Here is a 24,206-nt window from a genome sequence, read left to right as displayed (position 1 = left end):
ACTTTTCCAGATATCATTCCAACTCACAGATAATGGGTCTATATCCATTGTGGGAACGCTTATGAAATTTTTGTTCAGTTCCTCGTATACCATTATGCCAACCTCTACAGTTCTTTCCTTATCCTGGTTAGCTGCTTATGAAATAACAAGTTGATCCTGAAAAGATATATGGAAAAACTTAATAAGTTTTTCTACCTTGTCCACAGCATTCTTTACAGTTTCTCTGTTCCTTCCTTCGTGTCCTTTTACTCTCATTCCATGCTCTCTTATACCTGTTTGTTTGCAGTATTGGTGCAATCTTCACCAGTGCACATCTTAAAGCTCCTTCCTTTGCTTTTTGACAACTTATATTAAACCATTGTTCCATCTTTTGTAGCATTCCCTTTATATTTAAAGTAAGAGGTACCCACATTTCCATAACATCATTGTAAATTTCACTGAACATTTCACCAAAGTGCCTTTATTTTTGACTCTTGAATTTCATTTCCTAATCTGTTACTATTTAAGTTGCTGAAGTCTGTTTAGTGTCTGTGAATTTATCTCCTCACTTTGCTTGTTTAACTAAGTTTACCAAGTATACATGAAACAGCACATGAAAACTTTTTCCAAACTGCCTGTCATGTGTATGTAGATATTTAGGCGTGTATTATGAAGATAGTAATGATTGTATGCCAGTTGCTTTTATATTGATATATTCAATGACTTGTTGATATAGGAAATTTTCTAATATGTACTCTAAAAATTTGTCACCATGTGAATCTAAATTCCGGCATTTTGTGTCTATAATTGAAATCCCCAATTGTCAGAACTTCTCTGTCTGAGAAATTTGCTTTATTGCTTCTTGTACCACTCCAATTGTTCCTTCATTATCATTGTTTATTTTGGATATTTGTAGTTCTTTGGTGAATTATAGAATATTGTACATGTCAGGTGGAAGTTGGTAGGCAGCCACTGACTAGGGAGGTATGTTATTGGTACTACCTCCCAGGATATCAGGAGGGTAAGTGACAGTTGCAAAGTGAGCTAGCACCTCATTGGTTGTCATGTTGCATTCCTGTGATCTAGGTAGCTGTCTTTTTCTGTATCACCCACATGTGGACTGCTGGCATTTGTGTCACAAACATACCATCTCTCCTTGTCACACAAGACTTTACAACACTTAACTCGCATAATTCATTCTTTGTAACTGGATTTTCCTGCAGTGAGCTGTGTACTAGCCCTATGTTTTTGTAAATTGGTGTGAGTGACAGACAATAATAATTTGGAGCATTAGGTAGAAGCCTTTGCCTTTGGAAACACTGCTAGAGTTGCCCTTTGCCAATGACCTGTTATGAGTAAGGGGTAAAAGACTGAGGTAACATTGGAATTCACTAAATATGGAGATTCCTTTTCTATGGCCACACTGAGGGAGTTTCCAGGGGAACAGGTATTAGAGATGTAGATAGATACATGTAGGAAGAGAGGAAAGTGATTGCTTCTCAGTGAATGTAGGTTTGCGGCAGGGGTGTGTGATGTCTCTATGGTTGTTTAAGTTGTTTATGGATGGGGTTGTTAGGGAGGTGAATGCAAGAGTTTTGGAAAGAGGAGCAAGTATGAAGTCTGTTGGGGATGAGAGAGCTTGGGAAGTGAGTCAGTTGTTGTTCGCTGATGATACAGCGCTGGTGGCTGATTCATGTGAAAAACTGCAGAAGCTGGCGACTGAGTTTGGTAAAGTGTGTGAAAGAAGAAAGTTAAGAGTAAATGTGAATAAGAGCAAGGTTATTAGGTACAGTAGGGTTGAGGGTCAAGTCAATTGGGAGCTGAGTTTGAATGGAGAAAAACTGGAGGAAGTGAAGTGTTTTAGATATCTGGGAGTGGATCTGGCAGCGGATGGAACCATGGAAGCGGAAGTGGATCATAGGGTGGGGGAGGGGGCGAAAATTCTGGGAGCCTTGAAGAATGTGTGGAAGTCGAGAACATTATCTCGGAAAGCAAAAATGGGTATGTTTGAAGGAATAGTGGTTCCAACAATGTTGTATGGTTGCGAGACGTGGGCTATGGATAGAGTTGTGCGCAGGAGGATGGATGTGCTGGAAATGAGATGTTTGAGGACAATGTGTGGTGTGAGGTGGTTTGATCGAGTAAGTAACGTAAGGGTAAGAGAGATGTGTGGAAATAAAAAGAGCGTGGTTGAGAGAGCAGAAGAGGGTGTTTTGAAATGGTTCGGGCACATGGAGAGAATGAGTGAGGAAAGATTGACCAAGAGAATATATGTGTCGGAGGTGGAGGGAACGAGGAGAAGAGGGAGACCAAATTGGAGGTGGAAAGATGGAGTGAAAAAGATTTTGTGTGATCGGGGCCTGAACATGCAGGAGGGTGAAAGGAGGGCAAGGAATAGAGTGAATTAGAGCGATGTGGTATACCGGGGTTGACGTGCTGTCAGTGGATTGAATCAAGGCATGTGAAGCGTCTGGGGTAAACCATGGAAAGCTGTGTAGGTATGTATATTTGCGTGTGTGGACGTATGTATATACATGTGTATGGGGGTGGGTTGGGCCATTTCTTTCGTCTGTTTCCTTGCGCTACCTCGCAAACGCGGGAAACAGCGACAAAAAAAAAAAAAAAAAAAAAAAAAAGATAGATAATGTAAATGTAGGCGATTGAAGGTAAAAGCAAGTAAAAGTTCAGTAATAGTTTTGAAAGGAAATAGAGTGAAAGTATAGATGTTGTAAAACCATATATAGTGAAAAAAGAAACTACTAAATTGTGCATTGGATATGGGCAGAGAAAAACTGGAAGAACTGAGAATTCAAGTATCTAGGAGCTTTATTGGTTAAGTTTGGTGATATGGAAGGAGATATAAGGGAGAAAGCAGTACAGGGTAGAAGATTCATTGGGTCTTTTAACAAAATAATTGAGGGCTATAGGTGTGAGTATGGAAGTGAAGGGAGGATTAAGAGATAGCATAGTCTTCCCAACCCTAACCTATGTAGCCTAAACATGGAAAGGGATTGAGTCTCAGAGGTCAAGAATCCAGGCTGTGGAAATGAGCTACTTGAGAAGAGCATGTGGTGTTACTAGAGGGAAAGAAAAGAGAAATGAGGGGGTGTATAACATGTGGTATTGCAGGGATTGCAAAGGGAATTAATTGTGGAGTGGAAGAATGGGTGAATTGTAATACTTTGAGGTGGTTTGGGCGTGTGGAAAGAATGTAAGACTGGGATTTTACAAGGAGAGCGTATGGTAGTACAATTAAAGGGGTTGGTGTCAGAGGGAGACCACCTGTGAAACATAGGGAAATAGGATGGAAGAATACTGGAAGGAGAGAAACTGTAAAAGAATGCATAAAGTGTTGTATATGAGGGAGGCATGTAAGGTCAGGAATAAGTGAAGACACTTTAGCTATGGAGTTCCAGGAGGGAATGGGCATCAGAGATAGAGTATATGAAAACATTGTGGTGCCTTTCTTACCTGCAGGTACTCTTACTATTATGTAGTGTCTGAATTGGCCATCTTCCACTATTTACTTAAAGTTATGGATGTTTTTTATTCAGAAGGGTGGGGAAAAAAATCTCCCATTGTCTTCCCCTAGTATCTTGTACCCCACTTGATAGAACAGGTGAGTTTTGAGTAGGCATTGTTTTTACACCTTAATGATTTCATGTTTGTTGTCTTAGATATGATCCCTAAATTCCGGGTATGCCATATGCTATCAGTCTGTGTTTGAATATTTTACATCACTTATCATTCCTGATCTGTCACCAGTGCTGGCAGGGATGTTGCATTCTCTTTCCATATTTGGCCCCTCACGTGTTTAATAGCATTACTCTCTCTCTCTCTCTTTGGTATTTTAATGTTTGATGAATACCCATCAGTTTCTTTAATTGCAAACAAACATCTTCACTGTTGGACATCCTTTCATCTTGATTGTAACCACCAGTTCTTATTTTCCCATCATCACCTAAACTGCATCTCCATAATTGGACATGATCTTGTCTTGATTATTGATATAACCAGTAATTCTTCCTTTTCATGTATTGCTGAAATTGCATCTGACAGTTTTGCAGCTTCTCTCAATCTTTTAATGAGCATTTCTTCTTTGTATACCCTTTCATATTCCAGGTGTGTGATCTTCATCCAGTCCAAAAATATGATTAAATTATTTTCTTTTATTTACCTCTAATTTTGATGTATCTCTCTTAATGGCTGTCCAACTATTTTGTTTCATTAACTCTGTAACTGGCTTTCTCTGTTATCTCTCTTTTTGCTAACAAGCAATGATTCTTTATGCTTTCCTTGATTGATGTGTATCTAGCAGTGCGTAAGAGGTGAGAGTCATATGTCTGCTGATGACATGGCACTAGTTTAAGATTCGAGTCAGAAACTACAGAAGCTGGTGTCTTGAGTTTTGGATTGTGTGTGAAAGGAGAAAGTTAAGATTGAATATGAATAAAATTTAGGTTATCAGGTGTATCAATGAAAGACAGGTTGTTTGGAATGTGACTTTGTGTGGAGAGAACTTCGAGAATGTTTGAAAGTAAATGGAAATATGGAAGCAGAAGTGACCTGTAGGTTGGATGAGGAGGCTGAGGTCAAAGGTGCACTGAGGAGTATGTGGAAAGCAAGAACATTGTTGGCAAGGGCAAAGATGGCTATGGTCGTTGGTGTAACTTTCAACAGTTGTAAAAATGTAAAGCATGGGATCTAGGTGAAAAAATAAGGAAGAGGGTGGATGTGTTGGAAATGAAATTTTTTAAGGAAAATATGTGGTATGAGGAGGGTTCATTGAATATGAAGTGATAGGGAAAGAGAGAAGTATATATGAGAGGGCTAAAGTGGGCATGCTGAAATGGTTTAGACTTACAGACAGGATGACAGATGTGGTTGGATGGGGGCTTTGGTGTCCATGTATTATATATAAAAGCTAGTTTGGATTTGCACAAATTGGCCTTTCTTTGTCTGCTCCTGGTGCTACCACACTACCATAGGAAATGGTGAACCAAAGAAGGATCCAAGGAGGGATTACTCATCCTCCTCAAAGGCTCAGGGTGGAGGTGGAAAGTTTGAATTTGTGTGGATGTAACAAAGATAAGGAAAAGGGAGAGATAGGCAGTATATTAGAGAAGAGGACCTGAATGTTGTTTCTTTAAGCGAAGCAAAATTCAAAGTGAAGAGGGAAGAATGGTTTGGAAATGTCTTGGGGAAAATACAGAGGTTAGTGTGAGAGTGGGAGCAAAGGAAGGGGCTGTACTACTACTGGAGTTGTGACAGTGTCCAAGAAAGTTGAAGGAAGTGAGCCCTACACTGATGTGGGTAAGAATGCATCAGGAAATGAGAGGAGGAGATATGAGTGTTTTGGAAGGTACCAAGTAATTTGTCTTATTTTATGGTGAAAAATTCATTATTAGTGGTGGTTGATTTGAATGCAAGGGTGGATAATGTGGCTGTTAATGGTATAATAGAATGACCATTAATATTAATGAAAATGAACTGCTTGTTGAGGTTTTTGCTGGCTGTAAGAGAAATGGTTTTGGGGAATACAGTAAGTAATGCTCATACACATCTTTTCTCTTTTTTAAGCCTCTTAACTTTTACAGTCCCACCACTAAATGCCCTTATTCACATGTCTGTCTACCACCTTTTGCATGCCACACACTCTCACACTTCAGCAATGTTTCCATAAACACCTCCCCTAACTTCATTTACCCTCCTTTTGCTATTTTATGCTTGCCCTCTCCTGGTATCTGTACACTCAAGCTTTTCCAAACTCACTCACTCTCACCATCTTCCCTCCCATAGCATTTCATCTTTTCCAGAAGTCTCTATAAACCTTCAACCTTGACTTAACTAAGTAATGATCAGACATTCCACTTGTAACCCTTCTCAGCATGTTCACATATGAGTATCTCTTTGACGCCTATCATTTACTACTACATAATCCATTGATATATGCTGACCATCTTTCCTACTCAATCACTTATGCTTCACAGCTTTGATCATTACTTGTTGGAGGTGAGGGTGAAGCTTTTAGAGGCTTTTAAAAAAGAGGGAAATCTTAATGGAGGGGTGAAAGTGAGTGAGCTAGCTTGTGAAAAGTGATACTAGGAGAGATTGATTAAAGTGAGTGAATGATAGTAAATGTAGAGGGAGAGTGGGTGAGGAATTGAAGGTATTTAGAGAAGCACTGCTTAACATGTGTGATAGAAGTGAGTGGCATACAGAAGATGGGATGTGGACAAATGAAAGGATAGTGAGTGATGGGATGTGGAAATTATATTGCTAGTGGAAGAGAAGAGAGAGGTTTGGGTATTATTTGCATGGAAAGAGAGCAGGTGATGGGAAATTTTAATGAGAAAGGTGCAGTTGCTGAAGGTGAGGGCAAATGGAAGGTTGAACAAGTATTGGCAATTTTCACAAAGAATAAGAAAATGTTTTAGGGGGTTTATAATACGAGTAGGTGGCAGTAGTTGGTAGGCATTCAACGACCATGGAGGTATATTACCAGTACTACCCGCCTGGGTATCGGGAGGGTTAGTGACATCTGCTTAGTGAGCCAGTGCTTTAGTGGCTGTCAAGTTGCACTCCTCTGACCCAGGTAGCTGTCTTTTCTTTCTGCCTCATAAACATTTGGACTACTGGTGTTCTGTCCACAAACACAATATCTCCTTGTCATATGTACTACTTGACAACACTTAACTTGTGCTGCTCATTCTTCATAACTCGAGGTTTTTGTGCAGTGAGCACTATGCATGCACTAGCTCTGCCTTTTTGCAAAATGGTTGGAGCACTAGATAGAAGTAGTACGTTGGAACGTTTAGGCAGGATTATTAGGTAGAAGCAGTAGATATAAGTAGTCATTAGGAACGTTAGATAGGAACCTCTGCAAACACTGCACTGAACTTGCCTTCTGCCAGTGGCCTGTTAAGGGTGAGGTACTAAAAGCTAAGAAGCAGCTCTGGAGCTCTTAGTTATGAGGACTGTTGCCATGGCCACCGCTTTAGGTGAGTTCCAATTGGTACTGGCATTAGAGATATAGATAGATTGATAGATAGATAGTAGTTGGTAGACAGCCACCAACTAAGAATGTTCATTACCATTGCTACCAACCTGGGTATTGAGAAGGTCAGTGACAGCTGTAGAGTGAGGCAGCACTTTGGTGGATGTCAAGTTAAACTCCTTGACCCAGATAGTTGTCTTTTCTTTCTGCTTCACCCACATGTTGATTACTTGCATTCTGTCCACAAACATGCAATCTCTCCTTGTCTTCCATAGCTCTTGACGACACTTGATTCACACTGCTCATACATTCTTGCATTAAATTTTTCTGCAGTTAGTGCAGTGTGCTAGCCCTGCCTTTTGACAAAGTGGGAGAAGCAGTAAGAAGTGCTTGGTAGGAACATTAGACAGGAGCATGAGGTAGTAGTGTTAGGTAAGAACATAAGCTGTGAGTATTAGGTAGACACATTTGGTAATAGTAATTGGTAGGAACATATGGCAGTAGCCTTAAAAACACTGTGCTTTAGTTTCTCTCTGCTGTTTGCCTATTAAGGGTGAGGCACTAAAAGCTAAGAATCAGCATAAGAGTTCGCCAGTTATGCAGACTACTATACCGTGGGTGCCACCCCTTTAAGGGAGTTTCCAGGGGGAGCAGGGATATAGATAGAAAGATGTGTAGATAATTGAAAAGAATTATCCTGAAAAGGCTACCATCAGCAGGTTTAATGTGATTGCAGATAATTTTCCCATTGCACTGGAAATTGGATGATGTATGAGTAAACTGAATCATTTACACTTGCTCTAAATGTGTAATATTTCCGTTTTAAATGTTTACAGTTGCCTTTTTTCCTGATTGGTCATAAGTGTACAGCAGTCAAAATGATTGGGTTACAATGAGGCGAAACCACTTTATTTTTTTATTCTTAGGGAAAGGATGAGGAAAAGATTGTCATATACTAAGCAGAATTTTTGTTTTCTTTTTTGCAGGAGGCTAAGCTGTGTGTAAGAGAAAAGTTTGCAACGAACACTATAAAATATTTTGTACAGTTTTCACTGGAATGGGTAATTGACCGTGAAGCTAAGAAGAGGAAAATGATTGGTCAGTTATACCATGACCTTATTGTTGAAAATCTTCTCTCAGTTGATCAGTTGCTTGAAGGGTAAGTGGTTGAATTCTTATTAAAGCTAAAAGTTAATATTTTCTTTATTACGAAAGTATTGTTTACTCATATTAGCAAGTGGAAGAATATAAGTAATGTTTTTGATAAAGTAATTTGGGATAGAATTAAGCCATAAGCTTCAATTGATGCAGAGCTTGAATATATAGTCATAAGAAACCTGAACATGTAAGCTCAAAGATGATTTAATCGTCTTTGCAAGTGAAGGAATATGGATCATTAATATTTTGTGAAAGTAGGTTCAGATAGAACACCCTGAGTTATTAGCATGCATTCTAAGTTATAAAAATTTGTGTAAATGCGTAAGCTTTTCCATAGCTCATGTTCCTGCTTTGCTTAGGTAGGATGCTGTGAACACTTTTATTTTATTTATATTATACTTTGTTGCTGTCTCCCACATTAGCGAGGTAGCACAAGGAAACTGACGAAAGAATGGCCCAACCCACCCACATACACATGTATATACATACACATCCACACACGCACATATACATACCTATACATCTCAACGTATACATATATATATATACACACACAGACACCATATGTATATATACCTGTACATAATTCACTCTGTCTGCCCTTATTCATTCCCGTCGCCACCCCGCCACACATGAAATGACAACCCTTTCCCCCAGCATGTGCGCGAGGTAGCGCTAGGAAAAGACAACATAGGCCACATTTGTTCACGCTCAGTCTCTAGCTGTCATGTATAATACACCGAAACCACAGTTCCCTTTCCACACCCAGGCCCCACAAGACTTTCCATGGTTTACCCCAGACGCTTCACATGCCCTGGTTCAATCCATTGAGAGCACATCGACCCCGGTATACCACATCGTTCCAATTCACTCTATTCCTTGCATGCCTTTCACCCTCCTGCATGTTCAGGCCCCGATCACTCAAAATCTTTTTCACTCCATCTTTCCACCTCCAATTTGGTTTCCCACTTCTCATTTCCCTCCACCTCTTGACACATATATCCTCTGTCAATCTTTCCTCACTCATTCTCTCCATGTGACCAAACCTTTTCAAAACACCTTCTTCTGCTCTCTCAACCACACTCATTTTTATTACCACACATCTCTCTTACCCTTTCATTACTTACTCAATCAAACCACCTCACACTACATATTGTCCTCAAACATCTCATTTCCAGCACATCCACCCTCCTCAGCACAACTCTATATATAGGCCACGCCTCGCAACCATATAACATTGTTGGAACCATTACTACTTCAAACATACCCATTTTTGCTTTCCAAGATAATGTTCTCACCTTCCACACATTTTTCAACGTTCCCAGAACTTTCACCCCCTCCTCCACCCTATGACTTACCTCCGCTTCCATGGTTCCATCTGCTGCCAAATCCTCTCCCGGATATCTAAAACACTTCACCTCTCAAGTTTTTCTCCATTCAAACTTACCTCCCAATTGACTTGTCCCTCAACCCTACTGTACCTAATAACCTTGCTCTTATTCACATTTACTCTCAGCTTTCTTCTTTCGCACACTTTACCAAACTCAGTCACCAGCTTCTGCAGTTTCTCACCCGAATCAGCCACCAGCGCTGTATCATCAGTGAACGACAACTGACTCACTTCCCAAGCTCTCTCATCCACAGCAGACTGCATACTTGCCCCACTTTTCAAAACTCTTGCATTCACCTCCCAAACAACCCTATCCATAAACAAATTAAACAACCATGGAGACATCACGCACCCCTGCTGCAAACCAACATTCACTGAGAACCAATCACTTTCCTCTCTTCTTACTCGTACACATTCCTTATATCCTAGATAGAAACTTTTCACTGCTTGTAACAACTTAACTTCCACACAATATATTCTTAATACCTTCCACAGAGCATCTCTATCAACTCTATCATATTCCTTCTCCAGATCCATAAATGCTACATACAAATCCAATTGCTTTTCTAAGTATTTCTCACACACATTCTTCAAAGCAAACACCTGATCCACACATCCTCTACCACCTCTGAAATCACACTGCTCTTCCCCAGTCTGATGCTCTGTACATGCCTTCACCCTCTCAGTCAATACCCTCGCATATAATTTTCCAGGAATAGTCAACAAACTTATACCTCTGTAATTTGAACACTCACCTTTATCCCCTTTGCCTTTGTACAATGGCACTATGCAAGCATTCTGCCAATCATCAGGCACCTCACCATGAGTCATACTCGCATGTATGACTATATATATATTCATACATATTTGCCATTTCACGCATCAGTGAGGTAGCGTTAAGAACAGAAGAGTGAGCTCCCTTCCTTGTTTCTTTTGGAAAATTATGAAAATGGGAGGGAAGGATTTCCAAGTCATGATAGATCCCTGTATGCCAGGGATGGTCTTCACTTAAATGGAACAAGGAAAGCTCACCTTGGCAGAGTACTGGATGAGAATATTAGGCCTTTTTGCAATAGATCTAAACTACTTGGGAGAGCAAATCACAGTGTAGCTAACAAAGGAACTGGGAGAGCTGGGGAGGGTGAGGAAGTATCTGAGTGTGAACGGGATCTTAGGAACAAGGTAGAGGATGGATGGGACCTTGACGGTAGGGATTCTTGGCTAGTAGCAGTAACCTCATAGGCAGAGGAATTGGCAAAGAAAGATCAAGTAGGGTCATTTGGGAACAACTGTGGCAGTATAAGTAGTGGGTTAGCACAGGTACAGATCAACTCACGAGTAACTTTTAGGAATGATTCTGGTAGGGTCCAGTGAGAGGAGGGTCAGAGTAAGGTGGCAAACCGTTTCTCTCCCAGTGCTGCACATACAGACATTAACAGTGATGATACAGGCACACATACCAACACTAAAGAAAAGGCGAATTCAGTCCAGAAATCAACTCAGAAGAAAGTAAGTTTAATATACATAAAAGCCGGGAACATCATTACAAAACACGATGAACTTATATCCTATGCAATTACTGAAAAACTGAACATTATTGCAATCTCAGAAACGTGGGTAAACTCTTAGAATAAACACTTAATCGCCGAGTTTGCAATTCCTGGATAGACTATTTACAAAAGATTGCTTGTACAGGGCAGGTGCTGGAGTTTTGATCTACGTTGATAACAGTTTAAGTACTCTTAAGTTAAACAAAGTATACACACACACTTACGACTCTCTTTACATTGACATTACTGACAAGTTCGTAAGTAAACTCTTGTCTTGGCATTATCTACAGACCTCCTAGGCAAAAAGAAGAGGACGATAAGATATTTTACAATGAAATCAAAACTATAATAAATGACAACAAACTCTTGATTCCAGATTACAGGCAAGCAAATTTTGAAAACATTAGGCAAATTGGCCGTACCAATTGAACAAAACTTCTTGATGTTTACACAGGAAATGTGGAATAATTCTAAAATCACAGTACTCACAATTGAAAAGAAACACATTCCACATATACAAAGAGAACTGGCAATATTTCAAAACCATCGTGAATGAATAGGAGAATAGGACTAATTTGCCAAAAGTAGGACATGTGTAAGAAATTCAAATCAGTGGGAACTGATGAAAATCACCAGGAATTAATCAAAATCTAGAGTGTAAGGTCTTAAGACAGAGTGAATGTGACGAAGACAAAAGAATATCCTTCAAAGTTGAGAGTAATCCTAAGGAATTCTTCAAATATATATGACAAAGGAGGACCATAAAAGAAGGAATTGGAGCATTACGAAACAAAGACACACTAACTACTGATGATGAGGAAATGGCTACCATAATGAATTATTCTTTTATCTCTGTATTCACTACCATACTAAATTATTCTTTTATCTCTGTAATCACAATTGAAAAAACATCTCAGATACCTCCACCAAAGAAAATGTTTCAAGTATCTGACAAAGAAGAGTTGAAGGTTAGAGAAATAAAGAGCATTGAAGTACTTAAATACCTGGACCAAGTAAATCCTAACAAATCCAAGGGCCCAAATAACTCGGCTCCAAGATTTTTAAAGGATGTCAAGAGACAGCTGATATACCCCTTAGAAATTTTCAAGAAGTCTCTGTCGGATGGTCAGGTCCCTACTGACTGGAAACTAGCAAATGTTACTCCTATATAGAAAAAAGGAAACAAAAGTGTGCCTTGAATTACCACTCGGTTAGCCTTATGTTAGTGTTAGGTTAAATGATGGAAAAAATAATTATTATATTATTATACTTTGTTGCTGTCTCCCCCGTTAGCGAGGTAGTGCAAGGAAACAGATGAAAGAATGGCCCAACCCACCCGCATGCACATGTATATACATACACGCATATATGCATACTTATACATTTCACCGTATACATACATAAATACAGACATATACATACATACACATGTATGTATTCATACTTGCTGCCTTTATTCATTCCCGTTGCCATCCCGCCACACGTGAAATAGCATCCCCCCCTTACCCCCGCAAGGTAGCACTAGGAAAAGGCCACATTCTTTTACACTCAGTCTCTAGCTCTCATGTGTAATGCACTGAAACCACAGCTCCCTTTGCACATCCAGGCCCCACGAAACTTTCCATGGTTTATCCCAGATGCTTCACATGCTCTGGTTCACTCCACTGACAGCACATTAACCCTGGTAAAACACATCATTCCAATTCACTCTTATTCCTTGCATGCCTTTCACCCTCCTGTATGTTCAGGCCCCAATTGCTCAGAATCTTTTTCACTCCATCCTTTCACCTCCAATTTGGTCTCCCACTTCTCCTTGTTGCCTCCACCTCTTGACACATATATCCCACATATATCCAAAACAAGGAACAGAGAAGGGGGCCAGGTGAAGATATTCCCTCAAAGGCCCAGTCCTCTGTTCTTAACGCTACCTCGCTATCGCGGGAAATGGCGAATAGTATGAAAAAAAAAAAATCCTCTTTGTCAGTTCTTTTGTCTCTCATTCTCTTCATGTGAACAGGCCATTTCAATACACCCTCTTCTGCTCTCCAACCACACACTTTTTATTACCACACATCTCTCTTACCCTTTCTTTACTTACTCGATCAAACCACCTCACACCACATATTGTCCTCAAACTTTTCATTTCCGACACATCCATCCTCCTCCGAACAACCCTATCTATAGCCCATGGCTCACAACCGTATAACATTGTTGGAACCACTGTTCCTTCAAACATACCCATTTTTGCTCTCCGAGATAAAGTTCTCACCTTCCACGCATTTTTCAACGCTCCCAGAACCTTCGCCCCCTACCCTACCCTGTGACTCACTTCCACATCCATGTTTCCATCCACTGCCAAATCCACTCCCAGATATCTAAAACGAGATAAAATTGCCATATTTCAAGAACAAAGAATTGTATAGGAAAACCAACACGGTTTCAGCTGTAGAAGATCCTGCCTGGAGAATTTTCTGGAATTTTTGTAATGTTATAAGAATTGAGGTGAAAAATTACTATCTTATGTAGTGTATTTAGATTTCCAAAAGGCTTTTGATAAAGTACCTCACAAGAGACTTTTACATAAACTCAAAGTACAGGGAATCGGTGAAGAACTCTGTACATGAATCAGAGACTGGCTTACCAGAAGAAAGCAGCGTGTAGTAAATAACGGCTAAGCCGTTGGCTAGACGTAACAAGTGGTGTGCCACGAATCGTTCCTAGGCCTAATTCTTTTCATGATATTAATGACTTAGAACTCAGTCTCATATCTAAGACCTCCAAATTTGCTGACATTACTGAACTAGGAGGTAGAGCTGTAGACTGCAAAATTATTCAGAGAGATCTTAACTTGTAGTCAGGCAGACAGCAAATGAAGTTTAATGTAGACAAGTGTAAAGTTATGCACTTTCGAGACGAATATACGTGTGACTACAAACTATTCGGAAACTCCTTAACTGAAGTAGGCTAAGAAAAAGACGCTAGAGTTGTCATTAGCAACAATTTGAAATACTCTATCCAGTGTCAAGTAAAAAAGGTAACCAAATGTCAGGTTTCATAGTCAGGAACATAGATTATAAGACACCAGAAACAGTTCTCATACTTTATAACTCACTAGTAAGACCACACTTTGAATATTCAGTCCAGCTTTGGTTCCCAAACTAAAAAAAAAAAAAAAAATTAAAGCAGGTTCAAAGATACGCAACAAAATTGATCCCATCCTTTAGAAATCTGGCATAGGAAGAGAGGCTAAAACGATTGGATCTCGTACCTTTACAAAACATAGACCGCAGCAACTTAATCCATGTACTCAAAATTCTGAACAAGTTCGATAAAGTAAACCCCAAGCATCTTTTCAAAGTACAAGAAAATATGGTTACCAGGACAGATGGAATAAAACTCAAAGCTAGATGATGTATTATGAACGTGGGAAGAAGTTTCTTTTCCACTCCCAGATATCTAAAATGCTTCATTTCCTCCAGTTTTTCTCCATTTAAACCCCTACTGAACGTAATAACCTTGCTCTTATTCACAAACTTATACCACTGTAATTTGAACACTTGCCTTTATACAGTGGTATTATACATGCATTCTGCCAATCCTCAGGCACCTCACCATGATCCATACATACTTTGAAGATCCTTACCAGCCAGTCAGCAACATACTCGCCTCCTTTCTAATATTCGCAGTAATACCATCCTCTCCAGCCTATTACCGCATTTCATGTTCTGCAAGGTTTTCACCATCTCTTTCTTCGTCAAACCACTCTCCTTGACTCCCTCAATTTGCATACCACCCTGACCAAAACACCCTACGTCTGCCTCTCTATCATCAAGCACATATAACAATCCTTCAAACTAATCACTTCATCTCCTCCTCACTTCATTACTACCTGTTATCACTTTCCTTTTTACCCCATTCACCAATGTTCCCGTTTGTTCTTTTCTTTTGCACAATGCTTGCTTCCTTCCAAAATATCATCTTATTCCTAAAGTTCACTAACCCAACTTTCATTTGCCCTATTTTTCAACCCCTGCACCGTCGTTCTTGATCTCCTGCTGCCTTTTATTATACATCTCCCAATCATTTGCACTCCTTCCTAGTAAGTGCCACACAAATGCCTCTGTTGCCTTTCTCTGTTGAGTTTACTTCATCCCACCACTCGCAACCCCTTATATTCTGCCCATTTCCCACCTTTTGCTTGCCTTATGCATCTCTTGCACATGCCATCACTACTGCCCTAAATACCTCCCAATACTCAGCAACTCCCTTGCTTCATTTACACTGACCTTTTGCCATTCTTCACTCAATCTTTGTTGGGATTTCATCACACAAGTCTCCTTTCCAGGCTTGCTTACTCTCGCCTCTTTCTTCTTCCTAAGTTTGTTTCCACATTTTCTAAAATCTGCCCTTTTTTGCATATTTATATCCAAAAGTCTCTCATGTGCCTATCATATAATATGAAATATAATAATGTTATTCTGATACATCATTTTTTTTACTTTCAGCTCTCAAGATATACTTAAGATGACAGAGGATTTTGAAATTGACATCCCTCAAGTGTGTGATTACCTAGGAGAAATATTTGGCAAGTATATTTAAAGTCTGGTATATATATCTCTAAAACTGTAGGTATATTTCTGGCAAAAATTAGTGACTGTGGAAAAGTAATATAAAGAGAGATCAAGATTGGCAAAGAGTGAGAGTGAATGAAACAAGGGGAGTGGGAGAGGAGTGGAAGGTTTATGAGGGAAATGCTGATTACAGGTAAGGCTGAATTGCGTGAAAGGTTTGAGATAGGCTGTATGAGAAGTAGTTGTTGATGGCAAGTGAGGAAGGTGATTGGTCATAAAGTTGCCCATTGCCATTGGCCTTAGGGTGAGGGTTGGTTAGTAAAGGTTCAAAAGCAGCACTGGATTCACCTGTTGTGTCTTTCGCTCTGACCACCCACTTGAGGGAGTTCCTGAAGGGAACTGGCATCAAATATATAAGTAGATGAGTGTTTTGTGGATGGTGTCTGCATGGACATATTGTTCGAGATTGGGAGATTTACAAGAGAAAGGTAGAGGAATTCAAAAGAAGGTTCAAGAGCTGGAAAATAATTGGAATGAGTTACGGGGAGAGTTTCAGTGAAATTCAGAGAAAAGGAATTGCTATGATGGAAGTTAGTGTTATGGTTATAGGACTATACAGGGGATTGTTAGTAATGGAAGGAGATGGGAAGTGTTAAAAGGCAAGAACAAGGTGAAAAAGATATGGAACAAGTACTTTGAAAGACTGCTAAATGTGTACTTGTATATACATTTTATTTATTTATATTTATTTTGCTTTATCGCTGTCTCCCGCGTTAGCGAGGTAGCGCAAGGAAACAGACGAAAGAATGGCCCAACCCACCCACATACACGTCCACACGCAAATATACATACCTATATATCTCAATGTATACATATATATACACACACAGACATATACATGTATACACATGTACATAATTCATACTGTCTGCCTGTATTCATTCCCATTGCCACACATAGAATAACAACCCCCTCCCCCCCTCATGTGTACGAGGTAGCGCTAGGAAAAGACAACAAAGGCCACATTCGTTCACACTCAGTCTCTAGCTATCATGCAATAATGCCCGAAACCACAGCTCCCTTTCCACATCCAGGCCCCACACAACTTTCCATGGTTTATCCCAGACGCTTCTCATGCCCTGGTTCAATCCATTGACAGAACGTCAACCCTGGTATACCACATCGTTCCAATTCACTCTATTCCTTGCACGCCTTTCACCCTCCTGCATGTTCAGGCCCTGATCACTCAAAATCTTTTTCACTCCATCTTTCCACCTCCAATTTGGTCTCCCACTTCTCGTTCCCTCCACCTCTGACGCATATATCCTCTGGGTCAATCTTTCCTCACTTATTCTCTCCATGTGACCAAACCATTTCAAAACACCCTCTTCTGCTCTCTCAACCACACTCTTTTTATTACCACATATCTCTCTTACCCTATTATTACTTACTCGATCAAACCACCTCACAACACATATTGTCCTCAAACATCTCATTTCCAGCACATCAACCCTCCTGCGCACAACTCTATCCATAGCCCACGCCTTGCAACCATACAACACTGTTGGAACCACTATTCCTTCAAACATACCCACCTTTGCTTTCTGAGATAATGTTCTCGACTTCCACACACCTTTCAAGGCTCCCAGAATTTTTGCCCCCTCCCCCACCCTATGATTCACTTCCGCTTCCATGGTTCCATCCGCTGCCAGATCCACTCCCAGATATCTAAAACACTTCACTTCCTCCAGTCTTTCTCCATTCAAACTTACCTCCCAATTGACTTGACCCTCAACCCTACTGTATCAAATAACTTTGCCCTTATTTACATTTACTCTCAACTTTCTTCTTTCACACACCTTACCAAACTCAGTCGCCAGCTTCTGCAGTTTTTCACATGAATCAGCCACCAGCGCTGTATCATCAGCGAACAACAACTGACTCACTTCCCAAGCTCTCTCATCCACAACAGACTGCATACTTGCCCCTCTTTCCAAAACTCTTACATTCACCTCCCTAACATCCCCATCCATAAACAAATTAAACAACCATGGAGACATCACACACCCCTGCTGCAAACCTACATTCACTGAGAACCAATCACTTTACTCTCTTCCTCCTCTCTTCCTACATGTACACATGCCTTTCATCCTTGATAAAAACTTTTCACTGCTTCTAACAACTTGCCTCCCACACCATATATTCTTAATACCTTCCACAAAGCATCTCTATCAACTCTTATCATATGCCTTTTCCAGATCCATAAATGCTACATACAAATTCGTTTGCTTTTCTAAGTATTTCTCACATACATTCTTCAAAGCAAACACCTGATCCACACATCCTCTACCACTCTTGAAACCACACTGATCTTCCCCAATCTGATGTTCTGTACATGCCTTCACCCTCTCAATCAGTACCCTCCCATATAATTTACCAGGAATACTCAACAAACTTGTACCACTGTAATTTGAGCACTCACTCTTATCCCCATTGCCTTTGTACAATGGCACTATGCAAGCATTCCGCCAATCCTCAGGCACCTCACCATGAATCATACATACATTAAATAACCTTACCAACCAGTCAACAATACAGTCACCCCCATATTTAATAGATTCCACTGCAATACCATCCAAACCCGCTGCCTTGCCACCTTTCATCTTCCATAAAGCTTTTACTACCTCTTCTCTGTTTACCAAATCATTTTCCCCTAACCCTCTCACTTTGCACACCACCTCGACTAAAACACCCTATGTCTGCCACTCCATTATCATCAAACACATTCAACAGACCTTCAAAATACTCACATCACCACTACTTGTTATCACCTCCCCATTAGCCCCCTTCACTGAAGTTCCCATTTGCTCCCTTGTCTTACGCACTTTATTTACCTCCTTCCAAAACATCTTTTTATTCTCCCTAAGATTTAATGATACTCTCTCACCCCAACTCTCATTTACCCTCTTTTTCATCTCTTGCACCTTTCTCTTGACCTCCTGCCTCTTTCTTTTATACATCTCCCTTTCATTTGCATTTTTTCCCTGCAAAAATTGTCCAAATGCCTCTCTCTTCTCTTTCACTAATAACCTTACTTCTTCATCCCACCACTCACTACCCTTTCTAATCTGCCCACCTCCCACGCTTCTCATGCCACAAGCATCTTTTGCACAAGCCATCACTGCTTCCCTAAAGACATCTCATTCCTCCCCCACTCCCCTTACCTCCTTTGTTCTCACCTTTTTCCATTCTGTACTCAGTCTCTCTTGGTACTTTCTCACACAAGTCTCCTTCCCAAGCTCACTTACTCTCACCACTCTCTTCACCCCAACATTCTCTCTTCTTGTGAAAATCTCTACAAATCTTCACCTTCTCCTCCACAAGATAATGATCAGACATCCCTCCAGTTGCACCTCTCAGCACATCAACATCCAAAAGTCTCTCTTTCGCGCTCTTATCAATTAACACGTAATCCAATAACGCTCTCTGGCCATCTCTCCTACTTACATGTGTATACTTATGTATATCTCGCTATTTAAACCAGGTATTCCCAATCACCAGTCCTTTTTTCAGCACATAAATCTACAAGCTCTTCACCATATCCATTTACAACACTGAACACCCCATGTATGCCAATTATTCCCTCAGCTGCCACATTACTCACCTTTGCATTCAAATCACCCATTACTATAACCCGGTCTCGTGCATCAAAACCACTAACACACTCATTCAGCTGCTCCCAAAACACCTGCCTCTCATGATCTTTCATCTCATGCCCAGGTGCATATGCACCAATAATCACCCATCTCTCTCCATCAACTTTCAGTTTTACCCATATCAATCTAGAATTTACTTTCTTACACTCTATCACATATTCCCACCACTCCTGTTTCATGAGTAGTGCTACTCCTTCCCTTGCTCTTGTCCTCTCACTAACCCCTGACTTTACTCCCAAGACATTCCCAAACCACTCTTCCCCTTTACCCTTGAGCTTCGTTTCACTCGGAGCCAAAACATCCAGGTTCCTTTCCTCAAACATACTACCTATCTCACCTTTTTTCTCATCTTTGTTACATCCACACACATTTAGACACCCCAATCTGAGCCTTCAAGGAGGATGAGCACTCCCCGCGTGATTCCTTCTTCTGTTTCCCCTTTTCATGAGTAGTGCTACTCCTTCCCTTGCTCTTTTCCTCTCACTAACCCCTGACTTTACTCCCAAGACATACTGAGTTTGGTAAAGTGTGTGAAAGAAGAAAGTTAAGAGTAAATGTGAATAAGAGCAAGATTATTAGGTACAGTAGGGTTGAGGGTCAAGTCAATTGGGAGGTAAGTTTGAATGGAGAAAAACTGGAGGAAGTAAAGTGTTTTAGATATCTGGGAGTGGATCTGGTAGCGGATGGAACCATGGAAGGGGAAGTGGATCATAGGGTGGGGGAGGGGGCGAAAATTCTGGGGGCCTTGAAGAATGTGTGGAAGTCGAGAACATTATCTCGGAAAGCAAAAATGGGTATGTTTGAAGGAATAGTGGTTCCAACAATGTTGTAAGGTTGCGAGGCGTGGGCTATGGATAGAGTTGTGCACAGGAGGATGGATGTGCTGGAAATGAGATGTTTGAGGACAATGTGTGGTGTTAGGTGGTTTGATCGAGTAAGTAACGTAAGGGTAAGAGAGGTGTGTGGAAATAAAAAGAGCGTGGTTGAGAGAGCAGAGGAGGGTGTTTTGAAATGGTTTGGGCACATGGAGAGAATGAGTGAGGAAAGATTGACCAAGAGGATATATGTGTCGGAGGTGGAGGGAACGAGGAGAAGTGGGAGACCAAATTGGAGGTGGAAAGATGGAGTGAAAAAGATTTTGTGTGATTGGGGCCTGAACATGCAAGAGGGTGAAAGGAGGGCAAGGAATAGAGTGAATTGGAGCGATGTGGTATACCGTGGTTGACGTGCTGTCAGTGGGTTGAATCAGGGCATGGGAAGCCTCTGGGGTATGGAAAGCTGTGTAGGTATGTATATTTGCGTGTGTGGACGTATGTATATACATGTGTATGGGGGTGGGTTGGGCCATTTCTTTCGTCTGTTTCCTTGCACTACCTCGCAAACGCGGGAGACAGCGACAAAGCACAAAATATATATATATATATATATATATATATATATATATATATATATATATATATATATATATATATATTTTTTTTTGCCCCGATCACACAAAATCTTTTTCACTCCATCTTTCCACCTCCAATTTGGTCTCCCTCTTCTCCTCGTTCCCTCCACCTCCGACACATATATCCTCTTGGTCAATCTTTCCTCACTCATTCTCTCCATGTGCCCAAACCATTTCAAAATACCCTCTTCTGCTCTCTCAACCACGCTCTTTTTATTTCCACACATCTCTCTTACCCTTACGTTACTTACTCGATCAAACCACCTCACACCACACATTGTCCTCAAACACCTCATTTCCAGCACATCCACCCTCCTGCGCAAAACTTATCCATAGCCCCCTTTGCAACCATACAACATTGTTGGAACCACTATTCCTTCAAACATCCCATTTTTTTTTCCGAGATAATGTTCCCGACTTCCAAACATTTTCGGGGCCCCCAAAATTTTTTTGGCCCCCTCCCCCCCCCAATGTTCATTTTCCGTTTCCCAGGGTTCCTTTCCGCTCCAGATCCACCCCCAAGATATCTAAAACATTTTTATTCCCCCAGTTTTTCTCCATTCAAACTTACCCCCCAAATTTGATTTGGGACCCTCAACCCAAACTGTACCAAAAAACCCCTTGCCCTTTTTTACATTTACTCTAATTTTCTTCTTTCACACCCCTTTCCCAAAAACTCAGTCCCCAAAGCTTCTGCATTTTCAACAGGGAATCACCACCAGCGCTGTATCATCAGCGAACAACAACTGACTCACTTCCCAAGCCTCTAAACCACAACAATTTCATATTTCCCCCTTTCTTTCCCAAAACTTTTGCATTTACCCCCAAACAACCCCATCCATAAACAAATTAAACAACCTTTGGAGACATCACACCCCCGTAAACCCTTCATTCATTTGAGAACCAACCCCTTTTTCCCCCCTCCTTCCTACAGTACACAGGGCCCCTTTCACCCCTTGATAAAAACTTTTCACTGCTTCTAACAACTTGCCTCCCACCCAAATTTTTAAATACCTTCCACAAAGCATTTCTATCAACTTTTATCAAAATGCCTTTTCCAGATCCATAAATGCAACTTAAAAATTTCCTTTCCTTTTCTGGGTTTTTCTCACAAAACTTTCTTCAAAGCAAACACCTGATAAACAACCCTCTACCACTTTTGAAACCACACTGCCCCTTCCCCCAATCTAAAGTTCTGTACATGTTTTAACCCTCTAAATCATACCCCCCCATATAATTTACCAGGAAAATCAACAAACTTTCCCACTGTAATTGAGCACCCCTTTTTATCCCCTTTTCCCTTTTGTACAATGGCATATGAAAGCTTTCCCCCAAACCCTCGGGAAACCTTTCCCCAAAGAATCATCCCTACTTTAAAATTAACCTTCCCAACCCAAGTCAAAAATTACAGTCCCCCCCTTTTAAATAAATTCCACTGAATACCATCCAAACCCGGTTTCCCTTGGCCACCTTTTAAAATTCTTCCAAAATTTTTTAAAAACTACCTTTTCCCTTTTTAAAACCAAACCCCCAATTTCCCCCTTTAAACCCTCTAAATTTCCCCCCTTTTTCGGAATAAAAAAAACCCTTGTTTTTCCCCACCCCTTACCCCTTTCCAAAAAATTTAAACAGAACCTTCCCAAAATCTCACCACCCCCAAAACTTTTTTTAAAAAATAACCTCCCCATTAAAAAAGCCCCCCCCCATTGAAATTCCCTTTTTCCTCCCTTTTTTGCCTTTATTTCCCCCTTTCCCAAAAATCTTTTTACCCCCCCCCTTTAAAATTTAATGATACTCTCTTTACCCCCAAATCTCATTTCCCTCTTTTTCAACCCTTTTTCTTTGACCCCCTCCTCTTTTTTTATAAATCTCCCCTTTTATTTGATTTTTTTCCCCCAAAAAAGTCCAAAACCTCTTTTCCCTTTTCTTTAAATAAAAACCTTTCCTTTTCATCCCAACCCCTCACTACCCTTTTAATCCCCAACCCCCACCTTCCATGCCACAAGCATCTTTTGGCAACCATCCTGTTCCCTAAATACATCCCATTCCTCCCCCCCTCCCCTTACCCCTTTTTCCCCACCCTTTTTCCTTTTTTGTACTCATCTCCCTTTGGGACTTTCCCCAAAAGTTTTCCTTCCCAAGCTCACTTACTCTCACCACTCTCTTCACCCCAACATTTTTCCCCTTTTTTGGAAAACCCTAAAATCTTCAACCCTTTTCCCTCCCCAAAATAAAAGATTTAAAATCCCTCCCTTGCACCCTCACAATTAAATCCAAAACTCTCTTTCGCGCTCCTTTTCAATTAACACGTAATCCAATTTAAAGTCTCTGGGCCTTTTCTCCTACTTACATTGGGAAAAATTTTGTATATCCCCGCTATTTAAACCAGGGATTCCCAATCACCCCGTCCTTTTTTTAGCACATAAATCTACAAGCCCCTTCACCATTCCAATTTCAACACTGAACACCCCATGTATCCCAAATTTTTCCCTCAAAAAGCCACATTACTCACCTTTGCATTCAAAACCCCATCACAAAAACCCGGTCTTGGGATCAAAAAACCCCTAACAAACTCATTTAGCTCTCCCAAACACCTTTCCTCTCATGAATTTTTTTTCTCATGCCCAGGGCATATGCACCAAAATCACCCCCTCTCTCTCCATCAACTTTTTAGTTTTTCCCATATCAATCTAGAATTTCTTTCTTAACTCTATCACATATTCCCCCCCAAATCCTGTTTCATGATTTTGCTACTCCTTCCCTTGCCCCTTGTCCCCCTCAATAACCCCCGACTTTACTCCAAGACATTCCCCAAAACCCCTTTTTCCCTTTTCCCCTTTTTCTTTGGTTTTACCGGAAAAAAAAAGCCCAAAACATCCCGGTTCCTTTCCTCAAACATACTAACTCCCTTTTTTCTCACCCTTTTTTTTCATCCACACACATTTAGACACCCCAGTCTGACCTTCGGGGAGGATAGCCAAATCCCCGCGTGGATTTTTCCTTTTCCCCTGGTTTTTTTCCCCCTTTTTCCCCTGGGAAAGGGGGAAAATTTTTTTCTCCCCTTCCTTTGGGGCCTTTTCCCCCTCAAAATTTTCCCCTGAATTTAAACCTTTCCCAAACCAATTAAATTTAGGTTTGGTTTAAAAATGTGTGGAAAAAAAAAAAGGGGAAAGTTTTAAGAAGGGTAAATGGTTTTAAAAAGAGCCAAGGATTAAAAATTTTGGGTACAAGGTTAAAAGGGTTTTTTAAAGGGTCAAGGGGGAAAAAAATTTTTGGGAGGTAAGGTTTTTGGGGGGGGAATTTTGGGGGGAAAAATTTTGGGGGGGAAAGTTAAAAGTGGGGGGTTTTAAAGGGGGGTATCTTTTTTGGGAGTGGATCTGGTAGCGGAATGGAAA

At 40.6% G+C, this 24,206-nt stretch overlaps 1 protein-coding gene across 1 annotated transcript in view; it reads left to right on the top strand.

The window, feature by feature from the left end:
• Positions 1 to 24,206, top strand: part of LOC139757009 (uncharacterized) — a 438,069-nt gene that overhangs the window by 391,301 nt on the left and 22,562 nt on the right. The window contains 2 exon segments of the mRNA XM_071677374.1: positions 7,963 to 8,135; positions 15,580 to 15,663. Coding sequence (XP_071533475.1) covers positions 7,963 to 8,135; positions 15,580 to 15,663 — 257 coding nt within the window.

The sequence above is a fragment of the Panulirus ornatus genome, chromosome 1 (assembly GCF_036320965.1).
Source record: "Panulirus ornatus isolate Po-2019 chromosome 1, ASM3632096v1, whole genome shotgun sequence".
NCBI lineage: Eukaryota > Metazoa > Arthropoda > Malacostraca > Decapoda > Palinuridae > Panulirus > Panulirus ornatus.
The sequence above is the reverse complement of the archived record's forward strand: the minus strand, read 5'-3'. Positions and strand labels throughout refer to the sequence as shown.